The 22,581-nt window shown below is 35.5% G+C and overlaps 1 protein-coding gene across 4 annotated transcripts in view; it reads right to left on the bottom strand.

The window, feature by feature from the left end:
- The window catches only part of lrrc16a (leucine rich repeat containing 16A), a 71,737-nt gene that overhangs the window by 23,728 nt on the left and 25,428 nt on the right, over nucleotides 1-22,581 (bottom strand). For all 4 annotated transcript variants that reach the window (XM_015374234.1, XM_015374236.1, XM_015374235.1 and 1 more), the window contains exons 3-11: nucleotides 15,437-15,487; nucleotides 11,542-11,601; nucleotides 8,349-8,470; nucleotides 7,319-7,416; nucleotides 7,102-7,172; nucleotides 6,946-7,019; nucleotides 6,718-6,793; nucleotides 562-650; nucleotides 193-287 (exon numbers count right to left, since the gene is read on the bottom strand). In XM_015374234.1, the coding sequence (XP_015229720.1) occupies nucleotides 193-287; nucleotides 562-650; nucleotides 6,718-6,793; nucleotides 6,946-7,019; nucleotides 7,102-7,172; nucleotides 7,319-7,416; nucleotides 8,349-8,470; nucleotides 11,542-11,601; nucleotides 15,437-15,487 (736 nt within the window). The remainder of the gene's footprint in view (nucleotides 1-192; nucleotides 288-561; nucleotides 651-6,717; nucleotides 6,794-6,945; nucleotides 7,020-7,101; nucleotides 7,173-7,318; nucleotides 7,417-8,348; nucleotides 8,471-11,541; nucleotides 11,602-15,436; nucleotides 15,488-22,581) is intronic.

Below are 22,581 nucleotides of genomic sequence, written 5' to 3'. Positions count from 1 at the left end.
AATGTATATATACATTCATATATATATATGCATACGTAAATACACATACATTGTAAAAATATATATCTAACCGGATCTACTATGCTCTGTTATCTTAAATGTGAAGAGGGTTGAACCCATTTGAAGGATAGCACAGAAAACAATTGCAGTAACAGTAATAAAATAATCAGAGAATCATAACATTTACTGCACCTCTGTCCTCCAGAGGGTTGTTAGCCAGATTTATGGAGGCAAGTCCTGAGTTGGGGTTGTGGGCCAGGGCAGCAGCGAGCTTCTGGGCAAACTCTCTGTTGTTTGTGAAAGGATGTATTGATTGCATGAGTTTGGTAAACAGAAAACAGTTATATATACCAGGAAGGAATTGAACTAAAGTGATAAAGCTGAAATGAACAACATTAAATATTATTAAGTTATTCATGAAAACTCAATTGTACAGAAAATTAGTTTTCTTCAAATTAGTTTCATGATCTAAAAAAAAACCCAGGCTGCAATAAGCTAAGTCAGAGGGTACTCCATCATTGACCTGAAACAGAAATATGATTAATAAAATGTTTCCTTTACGTTTTGAGTCCTGCATTGTCCAACACTAGCTCCTCCAGTCGGCTGGATCGAGAAACCACCCGAAGAATCTGTTCGCACACGTCTGCAGACTAAAAGGACAAGAGACAAAACAATCACTGCTGTGATAACATAATTATATTAATTGAAAAAAAAAATACTTAGTTGCAAACTTGTGGGTACAATAGGGTCAGTCACTGGGTAAGTCCACCTTGTCCCCATTTAGTATCAACAGATTGTCCTTTTGTCTATTCTAGCTCCCGTTTTGCACACTTAAATAAACAAAACAAAACCGTTTTCCAGCCATGTGTTTAATCAATTGTGTATAAATATATTTTCATAAATTAGAGATAAATAACCTTATAAATGCTTAAATCTCATCTATCTGAATCCGAGCCACAATTTTTTTTCCTACTAATAGGTACAGTAGTAGAAATGTTTTAAAAGGTAAAAGACACCTATTATGTTGGAACCAATTAGCCTGGATAAAATACTTCTGTAATCAAACAAGATGGAAATGAAATGACCAAAATTCTTAGTCAGACCAACATTATTTATATGGCATCATCTCACAGTTGTGGGCAAAACTTTCATAAAATGGAATTAAAGTGATTCGAGCATTAAAATAAATAATCAATACACCCATTAAAACATTAACAATCAATGCAAAATTATTACTAAATAATAAACCAATCAATTAAAAGATAAAAAATGGCCCGAAATATAGTAAATATAACAGAATAAAAGCAGTTAGAATACAAATGAAGAGTAGGTTAACATAAATAAAACCTTTACCATGGCTGAACCTTAAAAATAAGCCATCTGTTTGGTCCAGATTTCTGAGGAAACATGAGCCGATGACTGGGAGTCCAGTAATCACAGCTGTGGATGTCTCCATCGATAATCTGACTGCACTTCTTTGAATCACTTGTTAAATGTTTGGGAGTTGAAAGGGCAGCAGCTAAAATAGAAAGTTAAATTTACTGCTTTTTGAATGAATGATATTCAGGAAAACCTGTTTTATATGAGAATCGAATCATGGAGGCCAAAATGATGCCATGAAGAACAGAAATAAAGTTTGAAAGTAAATACCTGTTACCATGTTTATGTAGCAGAGGCCTGGAAGCTTAAGAGTTTGCAGTATCTTAGATGTCCCTAGGACTCTGCCCTTCTGGACTGAAATGTTGATGTTCTTCCAGGTATCTGTTGAAGCAATTCTCCAGTGTGGTAGTGTGGGGGTCACTGCCCCCAGTGCTCTGATGATCATAGGTACTACAGCTGCCTTCACTTTTCAGTCTCTTTCTAGTTCTTCCCTGAGCTCTTGGTATTTCTACAGTTTCTTATGTCCTTTTTTTTTTTTTTTTTCCAAAAAAAAACTAAGAATTTGTTTTTACAAAAAATTATTTCTTCTAACTGCAGAAAATAACCCAAAACTAACCAAAACCAACCATTTACATTCTATAACCATACATATTTTTAAAACTTCCAGGAGTTTGGGGCTTTTTTTGTTAGATTTTACAAAATTTAAAAAAGATCAACCCAATCAGCTCTTAATATATCTTTATTATAAATAATTCTAAACTCATTCATCTTAATTACCCTTAGTTTTACGGCTCCCCTATGCTGTCAAAAATAAATAAATAAATAAAAATCTGAACTTGAGATTACTATTAGCCAGCAGAATCCCTCTGGTATTTGTTTACAAAAAGCCTTCCACAAAGTTTTGCCTGCCAAATAAAACTAAGCAGAAGATTGTGGAAAAGAAATTCTGTCCTCCACATAAAACCATTCATGTCAGACTAAAACACACCAGAGACATCAGACCAGATTAAGAGGAGTTTTTCCTCTCTTGTGTGATCTCAGCACAGCACAGAAAGCACCCATATTTAGACAAAATGAAAGATTCAACAGCTGAAACTCCACCTAGATGTTCACTGACCTACTTCACTGTGTGCTGCGTCATTGCCTGACATGCACTGTATGACGCATCAACATAGACTCAGAAAGAGTTTTTACAATAAACGCAAACAGTTTCCATTATGATGGCAGAACTTGCTGGAACGTTGTGTTATTATTCCTGATTAACAACATCAGCGCTACAAGGACTGCTTCTGTTGGCCTGCTGGCACAGACAGGAGAATCATTGTCTGACAGGACGCAGCAGCAAGGAGGAGAGAAAGTCAGGAGTGATACTAGGGGAAAGAGAGACAATGAGAGGACAACATGGAAGAAGGGGGCTTTTGTTCACTCAGCTATCTGGGAGAACCATGAGCATTAAAGCAGAAGGAGGGAAAGCAAAGTGGAAAAATATGAGAGCAGTGAGGGGTTAAAACATTTGAACAGAAAACACAAGAAGAGCGTTTATTCCACAGAAGCCTCAGCACAGTGACTGTCTGCATGTTTATTGTACCATTTACTATTCACTAAATACCAGTGTGGTCATGATTTGCTGTCCTGACCTGACTTCTAGTCACACAGCACATGCTTTCACACAAATCGTCCAATCATGAAGCAAGCAGAAGGCTAGTCCTCTTATCGCTGCAGTCCTCTCATCCTCCCGTCTTATCTCAATTTTGGCTCAACATCTTGATTATCCCACCAAGACTAATAGCCTGATTGAACTGAGGATGAGCAGCATAATCTTTTGCTGTAAAAACCTGTCGGGCATGGGTGGGTGTGTGTGTGTGTTTATCTAATCTACAGCACAGAATTTCCTTATCTGTTTGACCAAGGTGGTAAGACTGCAATTTAAAGCCTGCAGCTTTTGGATTTTGTTCATCTTCTAAACAACCCTTTCTCTCTCTTGAGGCTCTAGACATAAAGGTTCAGTTTTAGTTTTATTTAATAAAATATATTAGACGTTTTAACAGTAAACATATTAAGGCATGGTTTGATGGAGCTGAACCTTTGTAACCCTTCAGGGTTTTTCTTCTTTTCCAACATTTCCTTTTTCTATCAGACTTATTTCCTTATTCATCCTTCATCTTTTCCCCAGGCAGCACTTTTTGCCCTTTCGTCTCCATCCCTTCATGCATCTCCTTTTGATTTTTTATATGTGGACACAAAATTAAACAAGGTATGACATGTATATAATATGCTATTAACAAACAGGTAATGTTTATATCTAATATGATTTTAAGCTTTTTTCTGAAATGTTTTTAGTCAAATCTACAGAAAAAAAATCCCCAAAATCTATTTTTCATTAGACAAGTCTTTAAAAATGTAGAAACTATCCCTCCAATCTCACAGTCTCTAATATTCACAAAAGAATAAAGTTCTCTGACTACTTTAGACCTTTTGCAAGCATAAAAATTGAAATCTTTAATGAAAACCTAAAGCACATTAATGTGCTGCGGTTGGATTGATGGCAAAACGAAACATTTGGACATGAGGATCAGAAATAAAAGACTGGAAATGCAAATATTTGTCCACCCTATTTTTCTAATCAGTGAGAACTGGTCTACACTGCAAAGCATTGAAATCTTTTTCTTGAATTGAGGAGCTAATTGAGTCACTTTGCCCAATGGAACAATACAATTTATATTTCAAAGAAGAAAAAAACAAATTGCATTGTCTTATTTCAAGTGCATATTATCTAATTATCTTATTTTAAGAATAAAAATACTAATTCCATTGGCAAACCATCCTATTTACCTACTCAAATAAATACAGTTAATTTAATAATTTTTCATTTATTTCTACTGTAGATCGTTTTTGCAGCGTTATCTTGGATAAATCCACACGTTTTCCCAGACTGTTTAGGAACCCAGATAAAGCGAGCTGCATCACCTCTTCCCCACAGCAGAAGTCAACTTAAAACAGCTCTCTCTCTTGTTTAATATTTAGCCAAAGATATGTAACTAGTGCATTAATAAAAGTAGTAATAACTGAACTTTATTGATCTCAGATTGGAGAAATTTACCTCTGCATTTTAACCCATCCCCTTGAGGAGCAGTGGGCTGCCATCATGGGGCGCACGGGGAGAAATTGGGGGTTGAAGGTCTTGTTCAGAGACCCAGAGTGGCAGTCTGTGGGAGTGGGTTTCAAACTCAAAACCTGCATTCATAACCGTTTAAGTTGTTTTTATTAACTTAAACCATGCAAGGCACACTAATAGCATAAACTGACCTTTTGTCAATTATCCTCAACAGAACAGTTGAAGCAGTGATAGCCGCAGTGATCTGGGCACCATGTTGCTTGATAGCCAGTATGCAATTTACATTAGCTTTAAGGAAGGCTTTAGGAAGGGAGAGCTGAATTGGTAAGAAAGAATAAAAAATATAAAAAGTTTGAATAAAAAGGAGGAAGATTAGTTTTGATGAGCAACTTCTGTTTGTGTTTTTGGAAAACACAAGAGATCTGTTTTACCACTGAATCAAAACGCAACATTTGCACCACATCTAAATGAGAAACACCAATGCACGGTATTCCACAAAGCCTTAGTCAGACATACGCCTCCAAACATATGCATGCTCCTTCAATCTTTAAATGGCAAGCTGAGGAACTGGCTTTTAATTTTAATACTACAGGAAATATGCGTGACAGAGGCGCGAGGTAATTGTCTGGACAGAGGAAGCTGCGTGTGGTAATGTGTAAGACTGACAGAAGCTTGGGGATGCAGAGTTAGTAATGGAGTGCTGAACCACGGGTGGGAGGGGGGGCAACAGCCTGAGACATTAACCTCTTTGTCTCATTTGGATTAGGAGTCTTATCACACGAGAACATTGGACTGATCCTCTGTCAAAACACTGCAGGGGGAGAAATCCTAATACTCTCTGAAGACAGAATGATGTGGCTATGCAGACTATAAATAAGCATAAATTCATAGTAACGTGGAGAGTACCAACAGGCTAGAAAAGTGAGAAAAACATGAACAAAAAGCATGAAACTTTAGAATGAATCGCACTTTTTCTTCCAGTAAAAGTACATTTTACAATAAATCATGAGGAAAATAACTGGACCGCCAGCAGCCTCAGCTCTGTGTAGGAACAGCCTGACAGTACGAAGGACTTTAAAAAAACAACTTAGTGTTTTTAAAATGATGGCCTGAAGTAGGCAGATTCCATAACAGTTTCTTCCCCACTGCCATTAGACTGCTGAATGTTTTGTTAAATGGGTTATTGTATTGTATTACATTTGATCATTATATATATATATATAAAAAACCTGAAAATGTTAGAGCTGTAAATTTACAGTCATATGTTTATATTACTGTTTTTATGTATTTTTTTTTACTATTTTTCAAGGCTGCAGTCAAAAAAAATTCTAAAAAATGAAATTGTCCACAGATCTGTTCTAAACGAAATTTTTTTCAGTTTTACATTTGTGTAAACAAAATGACAAATAACTCTGTCTAAGTCTAAGTCTAAAGGGAAAAAAATTGGAGGCATACGTATGAAGGACCACTCTTGCCATAATAAAAAAGAATACATAAATAAATAAATGCTCCAAAAATAAATAAGCATACAATTAATTGCCCCCCAAAAATCCAATAAACAAATAAATATAGGTAGAAATGAAATATCTCTTTTAATTGGCTTCTTTGCTTGTTTGACCTTGTAATAATTACCTTATTTATTTAATGTCAGTTAATCTCATTAAACTTTTAAACCTTATTTAATTATTAGTTATGTTTTTAAGTATTTATTTTTGTGCATTTTATAATATTATTGTCTGGTTTATTCTTCCTTTGTATGTTTTACCCTATTTATTTGGTGTTTAGTGATAAGATTATGAAAAAAGTTTTTCTTGATGATTTTTCTTTAAATCTTTAGCTAAAGTCGTAATTAAAGTGGTTGTGAATAAATTGAAATGAGAAATATGCAGAGATGTCTGCTTGTGCTTCTTAGTGGCTCCCTTCAGAAGGAATATTTCATTCAATCTTCAGAGATTAAAAGACTGTCTGGTATAATATGAACCTGTCTAAAACTGAGTGTATCAATTTGCTACATGGGAGAAATGTTCTGCTGGTTTGCTATGTTTAGCAGCTTCTAGCAACAGGTGGGAGAGGGGGAATCCTGAATCACCTACGTAATGTCTAAGGAAAAAAATATTATGCTCTCCATTAATGACATTAAACAGGAAAAACATATATTTTTTTAGTTTTGCATGTGTTTTTTTTTGTTGTTGTTGTTTTTTTTAAGTTTAAGTAATACTGACCAGTTTGTAATCCTTGGTAGATAGCTTGGTGAACCACTGGTTGAATTCCAGAACCGCTATTATAGCCACAAGATCCCTGATGACACAGAGGAGAAGATAGGTCAGTCTTCTCACTAACAATATTCGCATGAGTGCTTCCGCTTATTTATGTTATTAATTATTTATCAAACTTCTCCAAAATACTTTTTTTATGTAATATCTAAAAAAACAAAAAAACAAAACATTGACCTGTTTTCTAGATGGCTGAAGTCCTGCAGGTTGAGCTCTCTGCTGTCTTGTGTCAAGTAGATGGTGTCAACATCCTAAAGGGGAAATGATCAAAAACACTGTATGCAGTTTGACGTTGCAGGTCTGATGCACAATTGTAGCAGCAGCCATCCTCACCCACTGCACTTCTTCTCTGTAAGGTAGTCCTAACCAGTCACACACACATCTGTACATCTGAGAGAACCCCCCTAGAGGCAGGAGCAGCGAAACACAAGGAAACAGGTAATCAAACTGTATGCAGGGACAGAAAAGCATCAACAGTAACAAGTGGGGATTTTAATTAGACAAATATGGATTTTTAAAGAAATAAATGTAAGAACAGACAGGATCCTACCACAGGGTCCCGGTTCAGTAAGCTTGTTGTTTTCCCACAAAGTCTGCAGGGAGCTCAGTCTGTCTGGAGGCTCCATGCAAAGCTTCTTCATCACTTTACTGACAAGAGAGAGGAAGCATTTAGTTATTCCATTTGGATGTAATGGAAGATGAAATCCTCCTTTAACTGTAGCTGAAATAGGAATCACTGAACTACTTCTGCTATGTTAAAATAAAGACAGATCTACTTTGCAATTTTCTCTCCCCCCACATGTATTATAACAAGGCTAAAAAACTCTAAATTCATCTCATAAAACCCACTTAATTATAACATTATTACTCAAATAAAAAAAAAATAAATAAAAAAAAGAAAACCCTTGTTTTAACACCAGAGATTTAGTTAAGAGGTCAGTTTAATTGACTACTGAGGTGAGATGTGAAATCCATGGTAAGATCCAAAGAGCTACGTGAGGCCTTCAGGAAGACAATTGAAGCTTCTCTGGAGCCTTTTAGGGGTCATAAGAGGTCTTCAGACCTTAAAACTTAATGTCTTTACATTAAGGACTTGAGGAAAAAAGACTATTGGACAGATAAGGTTAAGGCTACGTTCACACTGCAGTCTGAAGTGACCAAAATCCCATTTTATTTGCCCATATGTGACCTGTGTCTGATCTTTGGTGACAGTCTGAACAACAGAACAAAAAATTGTGTTAATTGATGCACTGGAAGAAATTAAAGATTGCAAATGTGCTCCAGCACTACCATTCATATTTACTTTCATAAAGACAGAGCATGCTTGCTTGTGTCGTCATTGCGTCCTCTACTGCGCATGCGGGACACTGAAGTTGTGTGCATGCAGTCAAGACAGGAGATCACATACAAGTCACGTATATTTGGAAAAGTGAACGGCAACGCAAAAGACTCGGATTTCACAAAAAAATAAAAAATCAGACTTAAGCATTGAGGCCTCCAGTGTGAACATATACTAAACTAACAATCTGACTGAAACAGAAGATTTATGATACAGACAGATCCAAACTGACCGAACTTACCTCGGGGGCAGACCAGGACATATCCTCAGCAGACAGTTTCCTATATGAGCAACCACATCATTCACCTCCTCTGTAGACGGCAGCTTCACTGAGAACGAGCCTCGCTCATATTCCACAAGTAGCTGAAAGCAGAAAATGACAATAAATGATCCACACAACCGGCAGTCAAATAACCTGCTCATAAAGGGGGCTTTGCCCTTCATGATTCAATGGTCTCTGCTTATTGTTGTTCGAAAGAAATCGTTTGAGTAAGACGAGCAAAAGCAAGATTCAACACGGATGGATTGGCTGTTAACATGTTTTTATCTTGATGTCTCTCTTTTTGCTGTTTGCATGTCAATATTCATGCTGCTTTTCAGGAGCTCATTGATACAATAGAAGACTTTATAACCTAACCACATCTGTTATTTATCAATGTTCAATGTAATTATGTAAATGATGATATGCATGCTTCCTCTGTGGACGATAATTACCATAATCCTCCTGGTGGGGACACAGGAGACCCTTGGTCCAAACATTCAGAGGACTTGCAGCCTAAATGAGCAGGATGGGGGTTCAGCTGCAGGAACAGAATAGTCTGTGACCAATCATCAGACTCTGAACCTTGGTTCTACTGACTGACAGCTTTTTGGCTCTAGTTAAATGCCTGAAGGGGCTTAGCCTAGATTTGTCTGCTTTTAATGAGTTCTAAGCATTATAGAAGGTTTCAGATAACGTAAGAAAATATCTCTGGATTTGTCCATTTTGTGTCCTCATTAAAAGTATTAAGTGATGATCCAGGTACTCTGGCTTCCTCCCACAGTCCAAAAACATGACTGTTAGGTTAATTGGCTTCTCTAAATTCTCCTTAGGTGTGAGTGTGTGTGTGAATGGTTCTCTCTGTGTTGCCATGTGATGGACTGGCAACCTGTCCTGGGTATACCCCGCCTCTCGCCCATTGACAGCTGGAGATAGGCACTAGCAACCCTAACGACCCCGCTTGGGATAAGCGTGATAGAAAACGGATGGATGGACATTAGAAGCACACAGCGTCAATTTTCTCATATCATGTAAAAGGTCAGTGAAAAATTCAAACATTAGACTGAGAGTTTAAAATTAGAATCAAGAAAAAGAAGATGTAGTAATTGTCCAATTTCTTTTTGGTAGTGCTTTTCCTTTGTATTTTTTTGTGTTAAGCTTCATTTTTTTATTTGCTGTACTTTTTTTTCTTTGCACCATGTTTATGTATTTGCAGTGCATTTGCACCTTTAACCCACTTACATATGTACAGTGCCTTTTGAAAATATTTGACCCCTTAAACTTTTTGACCTTTTGCCACTTTTCAGGCCTCAAAGATATAAAAATCATAATTCTTTGAGAAGATTCATCATGAAGTGGAATGAAATTTATTCAAAACTTTAACAAATAAAAAAACGGAAAAGTAGTGCGTGAAAAAAGAACTGGCCCCTTTACACTCTCCAGAAGTCCAGTGAGGATTTCTGAATGTTGACATCAATGACTGATAAATAAAATCCACCTGTGTGTAACCAAGGCTCTGTATAAATGCACCTGCTCTGTGATAGTCTCAGAGGTCAGAGATCATCATGAAGAACAAGGAATACACCAAACTTTCAGCTCAAACAGGGAGATCAAAGATTCAGCCAAGAGGCCCATGATCACTCTGGATGAACTGCAGTGCTCTACAGCTGAGGTGGGAGACTCTGCCCATAGGGCAACAATCAGTCATATAGTTCATCTTTCAGGAAAAAAGCTATTTCTGAAAGATATTTATAAAAAGTACTGTTTAAGGTTTGCCACAAGCCACCTAGGAGACACAGCAAACAGGTGGAAGAAGATGCTCTGGTCAGATAAAACTAAAATTGAACTATTTGGCAACAATGAAAACTTTTGTTTGGTATAAAAGCAACAGAGCTCATAAACCTGAACCCACCATCCCCACTGTTAAACATGGTGGTGGCAGCATTATAGTTTTGGCCTGCTTTACTTCAGCAGTGACAGGGTATCTGGTCAAAATGAAGGGAAGATGGATGGAACCAAAGACAGGAACATTCTGGAAGGAAACCTTTGGGTGTCTTCAAAAGACCTGAGACTGGAACAGAGATTTATCTTCCAACAAGAAATGATCCAAAACATAAAGCAAAATCTACAATTCAATTGTTTACAAATAAACATTTCCATGTGTTGGAATGCACAAATCAAAGTCCTGAATCTCAATGAGAATCTCTGGCATTGTCAGAGTTTACCAGGAGATTATGAATATATTAAAAAAACTAGAACTGGAAGTTATAGTTAATTAATAGGTCATTCAAATCAAGGGTAAAACTAATTAATTATCAGTTAAATGATTATAACTGTAATTTGCTTACTGACCAGGGCTTTTTAGCCTCTGACCTAAAAGGTTGGATTTCTGAATCCAGCTGTTAAAAATTCTATCATCTTTCACCAATTTATTAGTGAAAGATAATAGAATACAGGTAGTTTTCTGCACTAAATTACAGCCAGGAGCAAACTGAGTCTCCATAACGTAATAAAGTAGGTCAGTAATGAGGCTTTGTATGACTGAGATTGATAGAAATAAAATAAATGTGGTTCATAAATTTTTACTTATCTTTATAAATATAATTTATTTTCATGATTGTGTCCCGCTTGTTGATTCTTCATAAAAAAAAATTACAATTTAATTTTGTTTTTCAATCTCTCTATATTTTAATCCCGAAATGTGGTAAAAGGTATATTTTACATTCTGCATATTCTCTTTACCTCCATATGACACAGCAGATTTTGCACATAGAAGATAACACAAGAACAATGAAAAAGGTTTCACTTTTACTTAAATTATTCTGGTTTAAGTCTGGTGCTTTTCCCATAAAAAAAATCCTTGTTTTTCATACAGTAAATTTATTAGAGGTAGCAACAGTAGTGATAAGTTGCACCTAAGAAAGAGCAGCAATACTTCAAAAGAAACTTAATCAGGTAGAAGTAAAACATTTTGTGATGTAGGAATACTTGGAGAAATATATTTTGTTAAAAAACCCTGAAGTAAATGTAAACCCTACCTCTGATAGTAAGGCACACTAGACAGGGTCAGCTTGGCTTTAACCCAATTTTAAGAGACTTCCATTACCTCTCATACTTAAGTTTATTTTTTTTTTGTGTGTAAAGTTTCCCTATGGAAGTATGTAATGTCCAGTACCTGTGTTGGTTTGCTGCAGGAAATTCCTTGGATCTCCAGATAATTAAAGGAGTGCTCTACCTAAAAAAAAGGAAGGGGAAAAAAAAGCTGTATTATCAAAGAAATGTGCACAGAAACAGAATCTGATCAGTTTATTTTCTGCAAAATGTGATCATCTTTACCTACCAAGTTCAACCAGTAATCTCTTTAATAGACTTAACACTTAGGGATTCGCTTTCATGAATAATCATAACAATCTTCCACAGTTTATAATTTCTCAGGTATAGCAATTTCCAAGCAAAAAAGGGGTAAATCACTCCTGCATTGTCATGTTTAATTTGAATTTAAACAGGGCATTTTAGGACAAAGAAGAAAGCAGAGAAAACCACATGGCTCATCATCCCATGTCTACGGAGAGACCAAAATAAGTATTTTCATGTGAGATGCATCCTGCTCACATTCATAATGAGCACAGTTTTCCATTGCTTCTTCCTCTTTTAGAAATGCAAACATTGGAGAGCCTGAGGGCAGGCTAGGCGGCGAGGCCAGACTATTCCAGGTGGGAGCTCTGTTTCTGAGGCTTGGCTTAGAGATGAGAGGGAGGAAGAGAATAAGCCGTTTCTCTACTGTCTGACTTAACAGTACGGATTGAGTTTTTGTGTCTTTTAGCAATCCTCTAACCACATACATACATACATACAAGCTTCAATGATCTCTCCTAAAAGATTAAATTAATAAGTACAAAAAACAAAGGTTACAAAAATTTAATCCTTGGACATAAACAAGTCTATGATAAAGAGACAAAAAAAGACCGTATTTAAACAGTTTGAAATAAAAACAATGGAGGAATTCTACTTCCATAATTATTATAATTTATGCATACCTCTTGTTTCTTTGTCACAGTCTGTTTCGCACCAGCAGGAGCTTTAAACCTGCTCCTATTTACATTGTCGATACAAGGTTTAAATAAAAGGTCCCTGTAGAAATGAGCTAATCTCCTGGTTATCAATAAATCTACCTTGTGCTATGATCCTGCTACTTTGTGCTGCCCTGATAAATTGGATCCTTTGTATTAGTATAATGTTTCAGCTTTATTGGGAGAACACATTGACAGTTTCTACCAATGTCTTGTGATCAAACACTGTACTCTTCTGCTCCACAAAAGAATATAATTTAACAATTGTTTGATGCATATGGCACAATTGTACTTAATGCAAGTGTTTTTAAATGCTCATGGGTGAAGCTTTTGTTTTCATTGCTTTATGTGCAATTTAATCTACCTGTGATCTGATAGCAGGGCAGCTCTCTGGACAGGCTCAAGTCAATGTAGGGAAAATGTTAGCTAACCAGCGGCCAAGCTGTCCTACTGAGAGATATATGGAAGAACCAAATGCTGTTCAATCAGTCGTTCACTGTCCATATGTCAGCTTATTTGCTCATCTTTTCATTTTCCTTGTGTTTTCATAATGTAGAATGACTGGTTGTAATCAATTGTAACTAATCGCTTCAGGGAATTTTGAGTTTTATTTGAAGTATTTGTCACCTCAATATTTTTCAGCGTGTCTCCAATAAAAAAATAAGCATGGAATAAAAAATAATTCAGACTGAGTTGCTCAGCTATAAAAAGCATAAAAGAGTTTCTATGCATTTTTCATTTCAATATTTCCATACCTAGCCAGACTAATCTTTCACACATTGGACTATAAAAACAATGCCTAGGTGGGTTTATGTAACTTTATGTTAAATAAACACATAGACAGCTAATTGACAATGGATCAATATGGTTTTAATTTATTGAAATGTTAAATCAGCTCTACTACAAACGCCAAGAAACCAAAATATTATATTTAAAAAGTTTGAGTATGATTAAATTATAACACTAGATTCAGTTCTTCTAAGTTTGAAAAAAATATCAAGTTAAGATAATTCATTAAGTTCCATTAAGCTCCATCAGAAAAAGCCAAAAGCAAATTCCAGACTTTTCCAGACTGCATAGGAACCATTGTATAAAAACAAACAGGGGGAAAGGCAGGAGAAAGACATGAATGAATATGTGAGTGAGAATCAGCCTGTGTGAATGCTGTAGAGCAGTTAGGCCCTGGAGGTTTATACAAGAGGAGCCAAATGATCACTCCAAGAGGCTCACACAGGAAAACCAGCTGAGATGAGAATAAAAGAGCTACAGGCAGTTTTCAGCACTAAACTTACAGCCAGGAGCAAACTGAGTCTCCATAATGTAACAAAGTAGGTCAATAATGAGGCTTTGTATAACTAAGATTGATAGAAATAAAATAAAATGAATGCACTTTATATATTTTTATTGATCTTTGAAAGCCATGAACCCTACACAGAGTCTGCAGCTGAGGAAACAATGACCATCCACTTCAGATCTTATGACTTACAACTAATTCAAACCCCAACCAGTTTTTTTTTAAAATTACTATTATAGTTTGCATGTTCTCCATCTGCATGAATATGGCAGGCCGTCTGACAGTTGTTAGAAGCAGTGTCCTCTCTATTGTTCCATTTGTTGATCTCTAAAATAAGATTCTTCCTGGTCAAAAACTACATTCCTACTAGTCAGAACTGTACATATAGATATCCTAAATTACATTTTTGACAGCAAAGACATTTTTTTAGGATGCAAAAAATATAATAATACAAGTAGGAATAAACCTTCAAATATCTAGAAATCTTTACAAATTTTAAGTTGGTCTTTTTGACATTTATTAGCTTGACTGAATATGTAAGCTAGATGCATTTCTTCCTAGGCAAAATGTACATTTCAGATATCTAACATTCCTCCTATCTAAAATAAACATTTCAGATATTTGAAATGTAATTCTTACAAGTGCAAATGATGTCACATTTCTCATTTGTGCTTTTATTTTAGATAGCAGGAATACTATTAAAGATATCTGAAATGCATATGCGGTCAAGCAAATATATGTCAAAATGGCCATTTAAATAAAGATTTGTAGATATCGGAAATGTACAGTAGTTCTTACTAGTACAAATTTGAGTCCAGGTAGAATGCTTGAGTGCTATCTCTAATAGAAACTAAATTTTAGATGGGTATTATTAAAATTGAGATACCTGGAATTCTAATTTAACTAGTCATAAAAATAAGTAGTTGATATCTCAGAAATATATTGTTGATGTCAAGAATTGGATTTCTGGATTTCTGTAATGTTATATTCATATATTCATCACTCATTGATATCTGAAATAATAACTGTGATTATGGAGATCTGAAATTAGAGTTTATCCTCGTCAGAATAAATTTTTAGATAGGAAGAATGTTTATTTTAGGTAGGAACAGTCATTTTAGATATCTGGAAGTAAAAGCCCAATACACATGAATGGGAACCATTATATCACTTGCACTAGTAGGAATTACATTTCAGATATCTGAAATGTTTATTTTAGATAGAAAGAATGTTATTTTAGATATCATTACATTTTTATCATACATTTTGACTGGGAAGAAATGCATTGGAGACAAATGGATTACATATTGAGTCAAGCTAATAAATGTCTAAACGACCTGCCATACATGCATGGCATCCTGGTACGCTGGCTTCCTCCCAGTAAACATGACGGTTAGAATAACCAGTATCTCTGAACTGTCTTCAGGTAACATTGTTGTGTGCGTGATTTTTGTTGTTGATGTGTGCATCTCTAATAGTCTGATAAACCCCCCCAATATTTTCTTTAAATATGCCTTTATATTATAAGAAATAAAAAGACTACTTAACATGTTTTTGGCTATTAAAAAAAAAAAAGATCTAAAACAATGCACATGAAGATCACAAGATTTTATTTACAACCTACTGAGGCATTAAAATGGTCTTACTTTAAGAAAAAAGGATTTCTCTGACCTGCCAGCAGATTAGAGCTGAGCTCCTGTTCTTACCTTGGCTGGAATGCGTGCTGTTAGGAGGTAGGCGCGGTGAGTCGCAAGAGCCTAAGAGAACAGAGGGATTCGTGAGAGTGTTGCAGGAGATGGAAATAATTAGCAGCTTTAAGAACAAGAAAATGACAAGGAACTAAGGAATGTCCAGCTGACTCAGAGAGCTAAAGACACGTGACTTTAAGTGTTCTCTAGAAAACCAGAAAGGGCAAGAAGACAGGGTTTTACTCCACATTAAACCAGTAAGTGACCAGTAAGCTTTTTTCATCAATCTGATAAAATAAACAGCACTTCTTAGCGCAAAGCAGTTTTACATAACATTTTTAAGATAGAAGGTATATCCATCTAAACCAGATCGGGTTTTGTGTAAACAAATCAAAACACCCAAATAGTTGAATTTAAAGCTTTCAGAGGAAGACTTCCCCCTTCTTCAGAGAGCATCTGTAATAAGCAAACACATATCTTAGAGCCATAAAAACGAAAGAAAGCATGTGGACATAAATGTTTATAAATGACTTTTTCCAAGCCTTCCAGTTTGAGTAAAACATATTTAGTCTCCAGTTTTCAGCAACAGGAGTGGAGTTCTGCTGGTAAAAAAAACCTGTATGGAAGGCTGTAAATAATAGATAAATAAATCCTGAAAAAAAAAAAAAACGATCAAAGAGAAAAACAAAGTATAGTCAAAGGTACTGTAGTTTTATGAACAAACCAGAAAGCAAGAAAAACAGAAGAAAAATGAGGCAGAGAAGAGATTAAGGTGTTATGGGATTTAAAAAGTGCAGAAACTGACATTATTTCTAAAAGATGTGAAGGAATCAAACAGAAGTGTTTGAGATAAGGCTAAAAAAGGATGACAGTGCGTTCTAGCCCTCTGAGGGTCAGCTCCGCAGGCAGCCTTTGCATGTTTTGATATGATGGAGGCAGACAGGCAGCCCTGTATGGCCAAAGATAACCTCTTCTAAAGAGCAAGAGTCACGACGGGTTTGCTCAGCCTTTCCCCTCGCTGTACTCATTCTTATTCTGTGAATCTTACATGCTGCATGTTTGCAAGGACTTGGATTCTGTTCTTAATGCTGATAATATATAAATCTCAACACATTAATATTCAAATTAACTGCTCAATTAGTACAAATCGAACAAGCCCATTTGTACAGTAATTACATGTTTTCCACTTTTTTTCCATTTGACAGTGCAGTTAGCTGGTAGGTTGTCTCATATTTAGAAAAAGTGAAATAAATTACGTTTAATGAGAAAAATTAACATATGATATACAAAGCAGGTAAAATGTGTGTTTAAATGGAGTGGAAGATCAAATGCAAACTTTTTGGCATAGCTACCATCATATATAATGCAGATCCTATTCTTACGACCAAATTTATGGATGGCGGATATGCAAATCTAAATTTTAACCAACTGCAGAGCAATTTATCAAACAATTCAGTGATTGTGGGCAAAGTTTTAAAGTCAACATTTAGCACATTTGAAGGTCAGGTGCAGACTTGTTGGTAAAAATCTCTGCAGTCACTGTGGCCACAATTTTAACCATTCTTTCTCTTCTTATGATTTAACTTTTATTCCTAGCACTTTGAGATATTTATACAAATTTCGCCATTACTATTATTCAGCATTATCATCAATTTTAGTAATTATTATCATTATCAAACTGACAGCATCTCAATCTTAATTTACTCATTTAAAAAGGGCAAACCAAACCTACTTGCAGGTCAAATCTTTTGTAAATGTAATCTTTGTACATCACCAGCAATACCACCACATATTGCACATGCATTTTTTTTTTTTGCACCAAAAATGTTCTGCCTCTTATTTGGATTGCATTTAAACCTTGATCTTAATGTACAATGTCATGAGCGCCTCTATAGTAAACTCTTAACTGGTTTAACATTGTGTTTAATAAAGTAATAAAACATTCAATCAAGGCTAGAGACCAGTAACACCCCCCTCCCCCCAGGCAATATTCTTTGCCAGTCATCTCAAAAACTGAAAGCCATATATTGAACCATTACACATAGAGCGATACATGTTGCAATTATCCATTACTGTAAAAAATGTCTATAGCTGTATATTGGCTATTTATTCTCCAGGTGCACAGTTTTTTATATTGTTAATCACTTTACAGTACAGTCGTTTATCTTCACTATAATGTTATTCTTATATACTTTTCTAAGGTCCACATTTGTGTGAACATTTTTGTCTATAATCGTTTTGCTACTGTAAACACCAGAATTTCGCCATTGTGAGACAATTAAGGGATTTTCTATTCTATGCTATAAAAGGGGTAGAAAGATATAAGTAAATCTAAAGAACGTATGTATAGAAAATATATCACAATCCGTCCAGACCTCGGTGCCGTGCTATGATGTAATCGGCCTACAAATCAGGCCTTTGAAGGACGCATCCCATGAATTTGAATGCACCCCATAACCGGACATTCATGGTGTCACACATTAATCAGCAAATCAACTTGAAACACCTGTATGGACATGCTGATTCAGGACTTGGCACCTTCACACAGTACAAAAGGTACCAAAAGGTGGTTCAATGTCCACAATATTCCTTCTCTTAACAGGCTAGCAATCTCCCCTGACTTGAACACATAGCAAATGGCAGGACTGTTGAGAGGAAGGTGAGAGCCATCAGACCAAACAATGCAGATAACCTGAAGGCAGCTATCAAAGCAACTTGGGCTTCCATTACACCTAGAACATGCAGTACCACAGGCTGATGCCCTCTATGTCACATTGAGATGGTCCAACCAGTTCAGAATCCTAACATTTCTGCTTATAATGTCCTTAATTGATCGCTCTAATGTGTTATTCTAATTTTCTGGGATACTACATTTAGGTGGGGGGTTTTTTCCACCTGTAACCAATAATCAAAATTACAAGAAAGACAATCTTTAAATTTATAAACATTTGAAACTCTATGAAATGCCACTTTCTGAAATGAGTGGCGAAAATGATTCCACTTTATGTTATTCTATTTTTTAAATGTAGTTGTACAGTAGATATGAAAAATGTGTTGAAACTTCTCTAACAAGGCTTGCGGCTCTAAATCAAATGTTTATTCTTCACATTAAAAACTCAAAGTGTAGGCTTTTAACCTTGGTTTCATTTCGATAACATTAAAGTCTTTTATAATACACATTTTTCATTGATGAACTGGAGTTCTTAGTGTAAATGCTTTCATTGCAAAGCTCACAAAGTAGAACTGTTCCAACTGTTTAAGTGGAAATTTGTCTGTTTTTTGCATTGGAACCATACACTTCATTTTTTTCACAAAGCACTTATAGTTTAGGACATAATGTGAGGAAACCTGCACATCAGTGGATAAACCTTTAGAGTATCATTTGTTATATTCTAGTCTTGCATATCAGGTAAAGCAATACAGACAATCTGGAGCTTTCCTCTTTAACCCATTCAGATCCAAGAAAACTTCAGGCTGTGGGAAATTAATGATTTTATTGGATTCCTCTAGTTTTCCCAGCAGGAAGGAGGAAACTGTGTGCTTTTAAAAGGATGCTAAAAATGAGATCCGATAAAGAAGCTTTATCTCAAATAAAAAAATGCAGGGATTTTAAGATTATTGTAATTTTTACAAGAACACACATCATAAACTCCATCTGACTTTAATCAGTCTCAAACTAGTTTTCTTTTTTTTTGATTGAGACTGATTTGATTCACAAGCCCACTGGTTTGTAAATAGATTTAACAAACATTTATGATTACATTTGTAGACATCAAGTCAACAAGTAGACATAAGATCATGTAATATATTGCAAGCAGTTGATTTATTTCTTAAAATAACCTTAAAAACACCAGAAACTAACTTGCTGAAATGTTTTCTTTTCGGTGGATGAATTCACTCTGACTTCTCAGAGTTTTCCATAGTTTAGCAACACGCCGTCATCCAATCATGACTGCCCCACCGCCATCTTCCAGCACAGTGCGTTCCCCATCTGCCCTTTCAGAGAGACAAAGGCATGACCCCCCCTTCCTCCAGTCTATCTCCGCTCACTATCTTAAGTGGATTTAAGCCTTGAGCCTTCCATCCATCAGTGATTTCACGGCGACCAGCACTGCACCCTCAGCTACATGCACACAAACAGATGGCAGTAGCATTGGAGCATGTGTACGGCAGAGGAGAGCATCTGCCATTACTCCTACTCACTCACTGTAATACACACAATCTACCACACACTGGTGGCTTACATTCAAAAGTATTGCCACCAGCTGTACAGCACCATTTGTCTCGTCGCGCTGCCATGGAGAGCCAACACCAACACTGACACAGAGATGAACCGATTACTCAGCAGGTGATTGGAATCGGCTGATCATCGACTTGACTGGCGAACCAATGACCGATCAATCGAACTTTCAATAATAATGGAGAAAATGAAGAAGTATCAGTGGAGCTTTTACATGAATCTTCATAATAAAAATAGGGTTGCCCCAATATGAAAATCTGGGCCAATATCAAGATCCCTGTTAAAGTCAATAACCAATATTTAGTATACTCTATAATCTGGAGCCTGTAAAATAAAAACAGAAGATGGTTCTGGTGTTTACATGACTTACAGCTACAGCTAAACACACACATACTGCATCACTGTAAACATAACATAACCAAGCAGACAGCAAATGACCAATCCCTTCCTCCTCTTCTCTTAAAACAGGACGAAGTAATAAGAACATTGATCCAATATCCAGTTTTAATTATTGCACTGATAACTATATATTTAAAAATGCTGTTAATGCTGATATGATGTGCCTCTCTAACTAACAGCTGATGTTCCACACTAAAAGCTTATTGATAAAAGTATGTATGATTCATGCAGATATCAGCATTGGTCAAAACTCAAAGCTGCAATATTGGTATTGTATTAGAATTGAAAATAATGTATGAGGGCACCACTACTCTGGGGAGCGGTGGCCTATTGGTTAGGGCATTGCACTTGGATCCCAAAAGTTCTGAGTTCGAACCCCACTCCCACAGACTGCCACTTTGGGTCCAAAGTAACTTAACCCCACAGTGCTCCCCCAGCGCACTGTGGGGGAGCACATGATGCAGAGAGTTACGTTTGTTGCTCTGTACTTGTGACATATATAATGTATGTTGAAGTTGAATTATTTTCTGTTCATTCTCTGCAAAAATCCTAATTAAATTTTTTTTTTTTTTTTAATAGACTAAAATCTTTTAAACCTTTACAAATTTAAAAAACATATGCATGTTAAAAAGATGGACAGTGTTTGCTTAATTTCATTGTCAATTAAAGCATTCACGCAATATTAGATCAGTTAATAAAAAGCTAAAAGACACAATAGCAGCCATAAGTAGTATTTTTTATCTTTCTACAAGTTATGCCAGTATTAATTATCTTAGTCCCATCATGTCTTATGAGGGATTGTATGGAGGACCAGCTCTACCATATTTTGAAATAAATACAGAAATAAATAAATAAATGCTCAATAAATAAATAAGCATACAATTAATTGCCTCCAAAAGTACAATTAATAAACAAATGTAGGTATAAATTAAATTATACAGTGAGACATAAATATATATATCTCTTATTTAGCTCCTTTATGTATTCATCTTTGTAATAATTACGTTATTTATTTATGTGCATGTTATAATATTTTGGTCTGTTTTATTCTTCCTTTGTATTTTTTTATCCTACATTTTTGCCTCATTATGCAAATGATGAAGGGCTTGTCTTAGAGAGTAAACTTCAGCCCACTGGTTCGTTAGCATTTTACTGCATAAAATAAATACTTAAAAAAATTAGTAGTATTATAATGTAAATTGGATATAATATAAATAAATAAGGTAAACATTACAAAGGCGAATAAATAAAGAAGCTAATTAAAAGAGATATATAAATTTATGTCCCATTGCATAATTTAATTTCTACCTACATTTATGTATTTTTGGGGGCAGTTAATTGTATGCTTATTTACTTATTGAGCATTTATTTATTTCTGTATTTATTTTTAAATATGATAGATCTGGTCCTGCATAGGATTGGGACAATGCTCTGAATTGTATATGGTAATTACTGTGCTGATGCATTTTTGAAGCCATCTAAAGGTTTGAGATTGGCAAATAAAAATAAAAAGCTCATGAGCCTTTTGGATTATTAAGCATGCGGACCTAGAATCATAATACCAGCTAAAGAACATACGGCAGTCATGGCATTAATTTCTAGCTCCACTGCTGACAGGCTCTTTGTTGCATAACTATTGTCAGTGTGTCCTTCACGTGCAGACGAATCTAACATTAATCAGTTGTGATGTGGCGGCTCCAAACATAAACTGTCCTCACAGCATGACTGACGTGACCCTCTCTAACGCCATAAAGAAACAGAGGGAAACGCCACAAAGACCAACTACTGAGTCAGAGTAACTGCCATGAAGATAGAAAAGGATTAATAAAAGAGAGGCAGAGGAGGAGAAAAAGTGGAATTATTTAATAGATTCATAATTCTGTTGAGCTAAATCTGAGCCACTATTGAAACCTAAGGAGAGTTTAGACTATTCATCTAAAGGGTTTAAAAGCTGTTTTATCTTTCTAAAAGCCAATACCGATAAAAAGACTGTTTAAAGCTCATGGTTTTCATTTAGCGCTGAAAAAAAAAATCTGATTTATTGCTATTACAGGTTTTTTTTGCATTCTTGTCATTCTTTTTTTTTTTACATTTATCCCCATATTACCATCAAGCTTGTTCAATCATTTTACCTCAAAGTATTAGAAAACTAACCTTAAAAGGCATGTTTCCTGCTATTCATTTGGCTGCCGGACGTTTTATGGTTTTGATGTACGACTTTAAGTCCTGCACAATGAAACAACCAAAGCAGATTTATACCAGAAAGAAAGAAATGCCTGGTTTTCCTTATCAGTGCATTACTTACCTCCATTGTAATCCTTATCTTGAATTAAATGCCACCCAAAAAGATTTATGAAGTCTATACCTCAGCAAAGACAAATCACAAAGTAAAAACAGGAATATTCATTGTTAAGGCCCCTATCCTGTGGTTATAAATGGCTCAGGTGTAAGGACTTTGTGTGCTGCTGTTAATAAATAACTGCCTAAAACAAAATCCAATGTACAGTATATATATATATATATA

This window comes from Cyprinodon variegatus, unplaced genomic scaffold (assembly GCF_000732505.1).
Source record: "Cyprinodon variegatus isolate N-32 unplaced genomic scaffold, C_variegatus-1.0 Scaffold99, whole genome shotgun sequence".
Taxonomy (NCBI): domain Eukaryota; kingdom Metazoa; phylum Chordata; class Actinopteri; order Cyprinodontiformes; family Cyprinodontidae; genus Cyprinodon; species Cyprinodon variegatus.
This window is presented reverse-complemented; position numbering and strand designations above follow the sequence as displayed.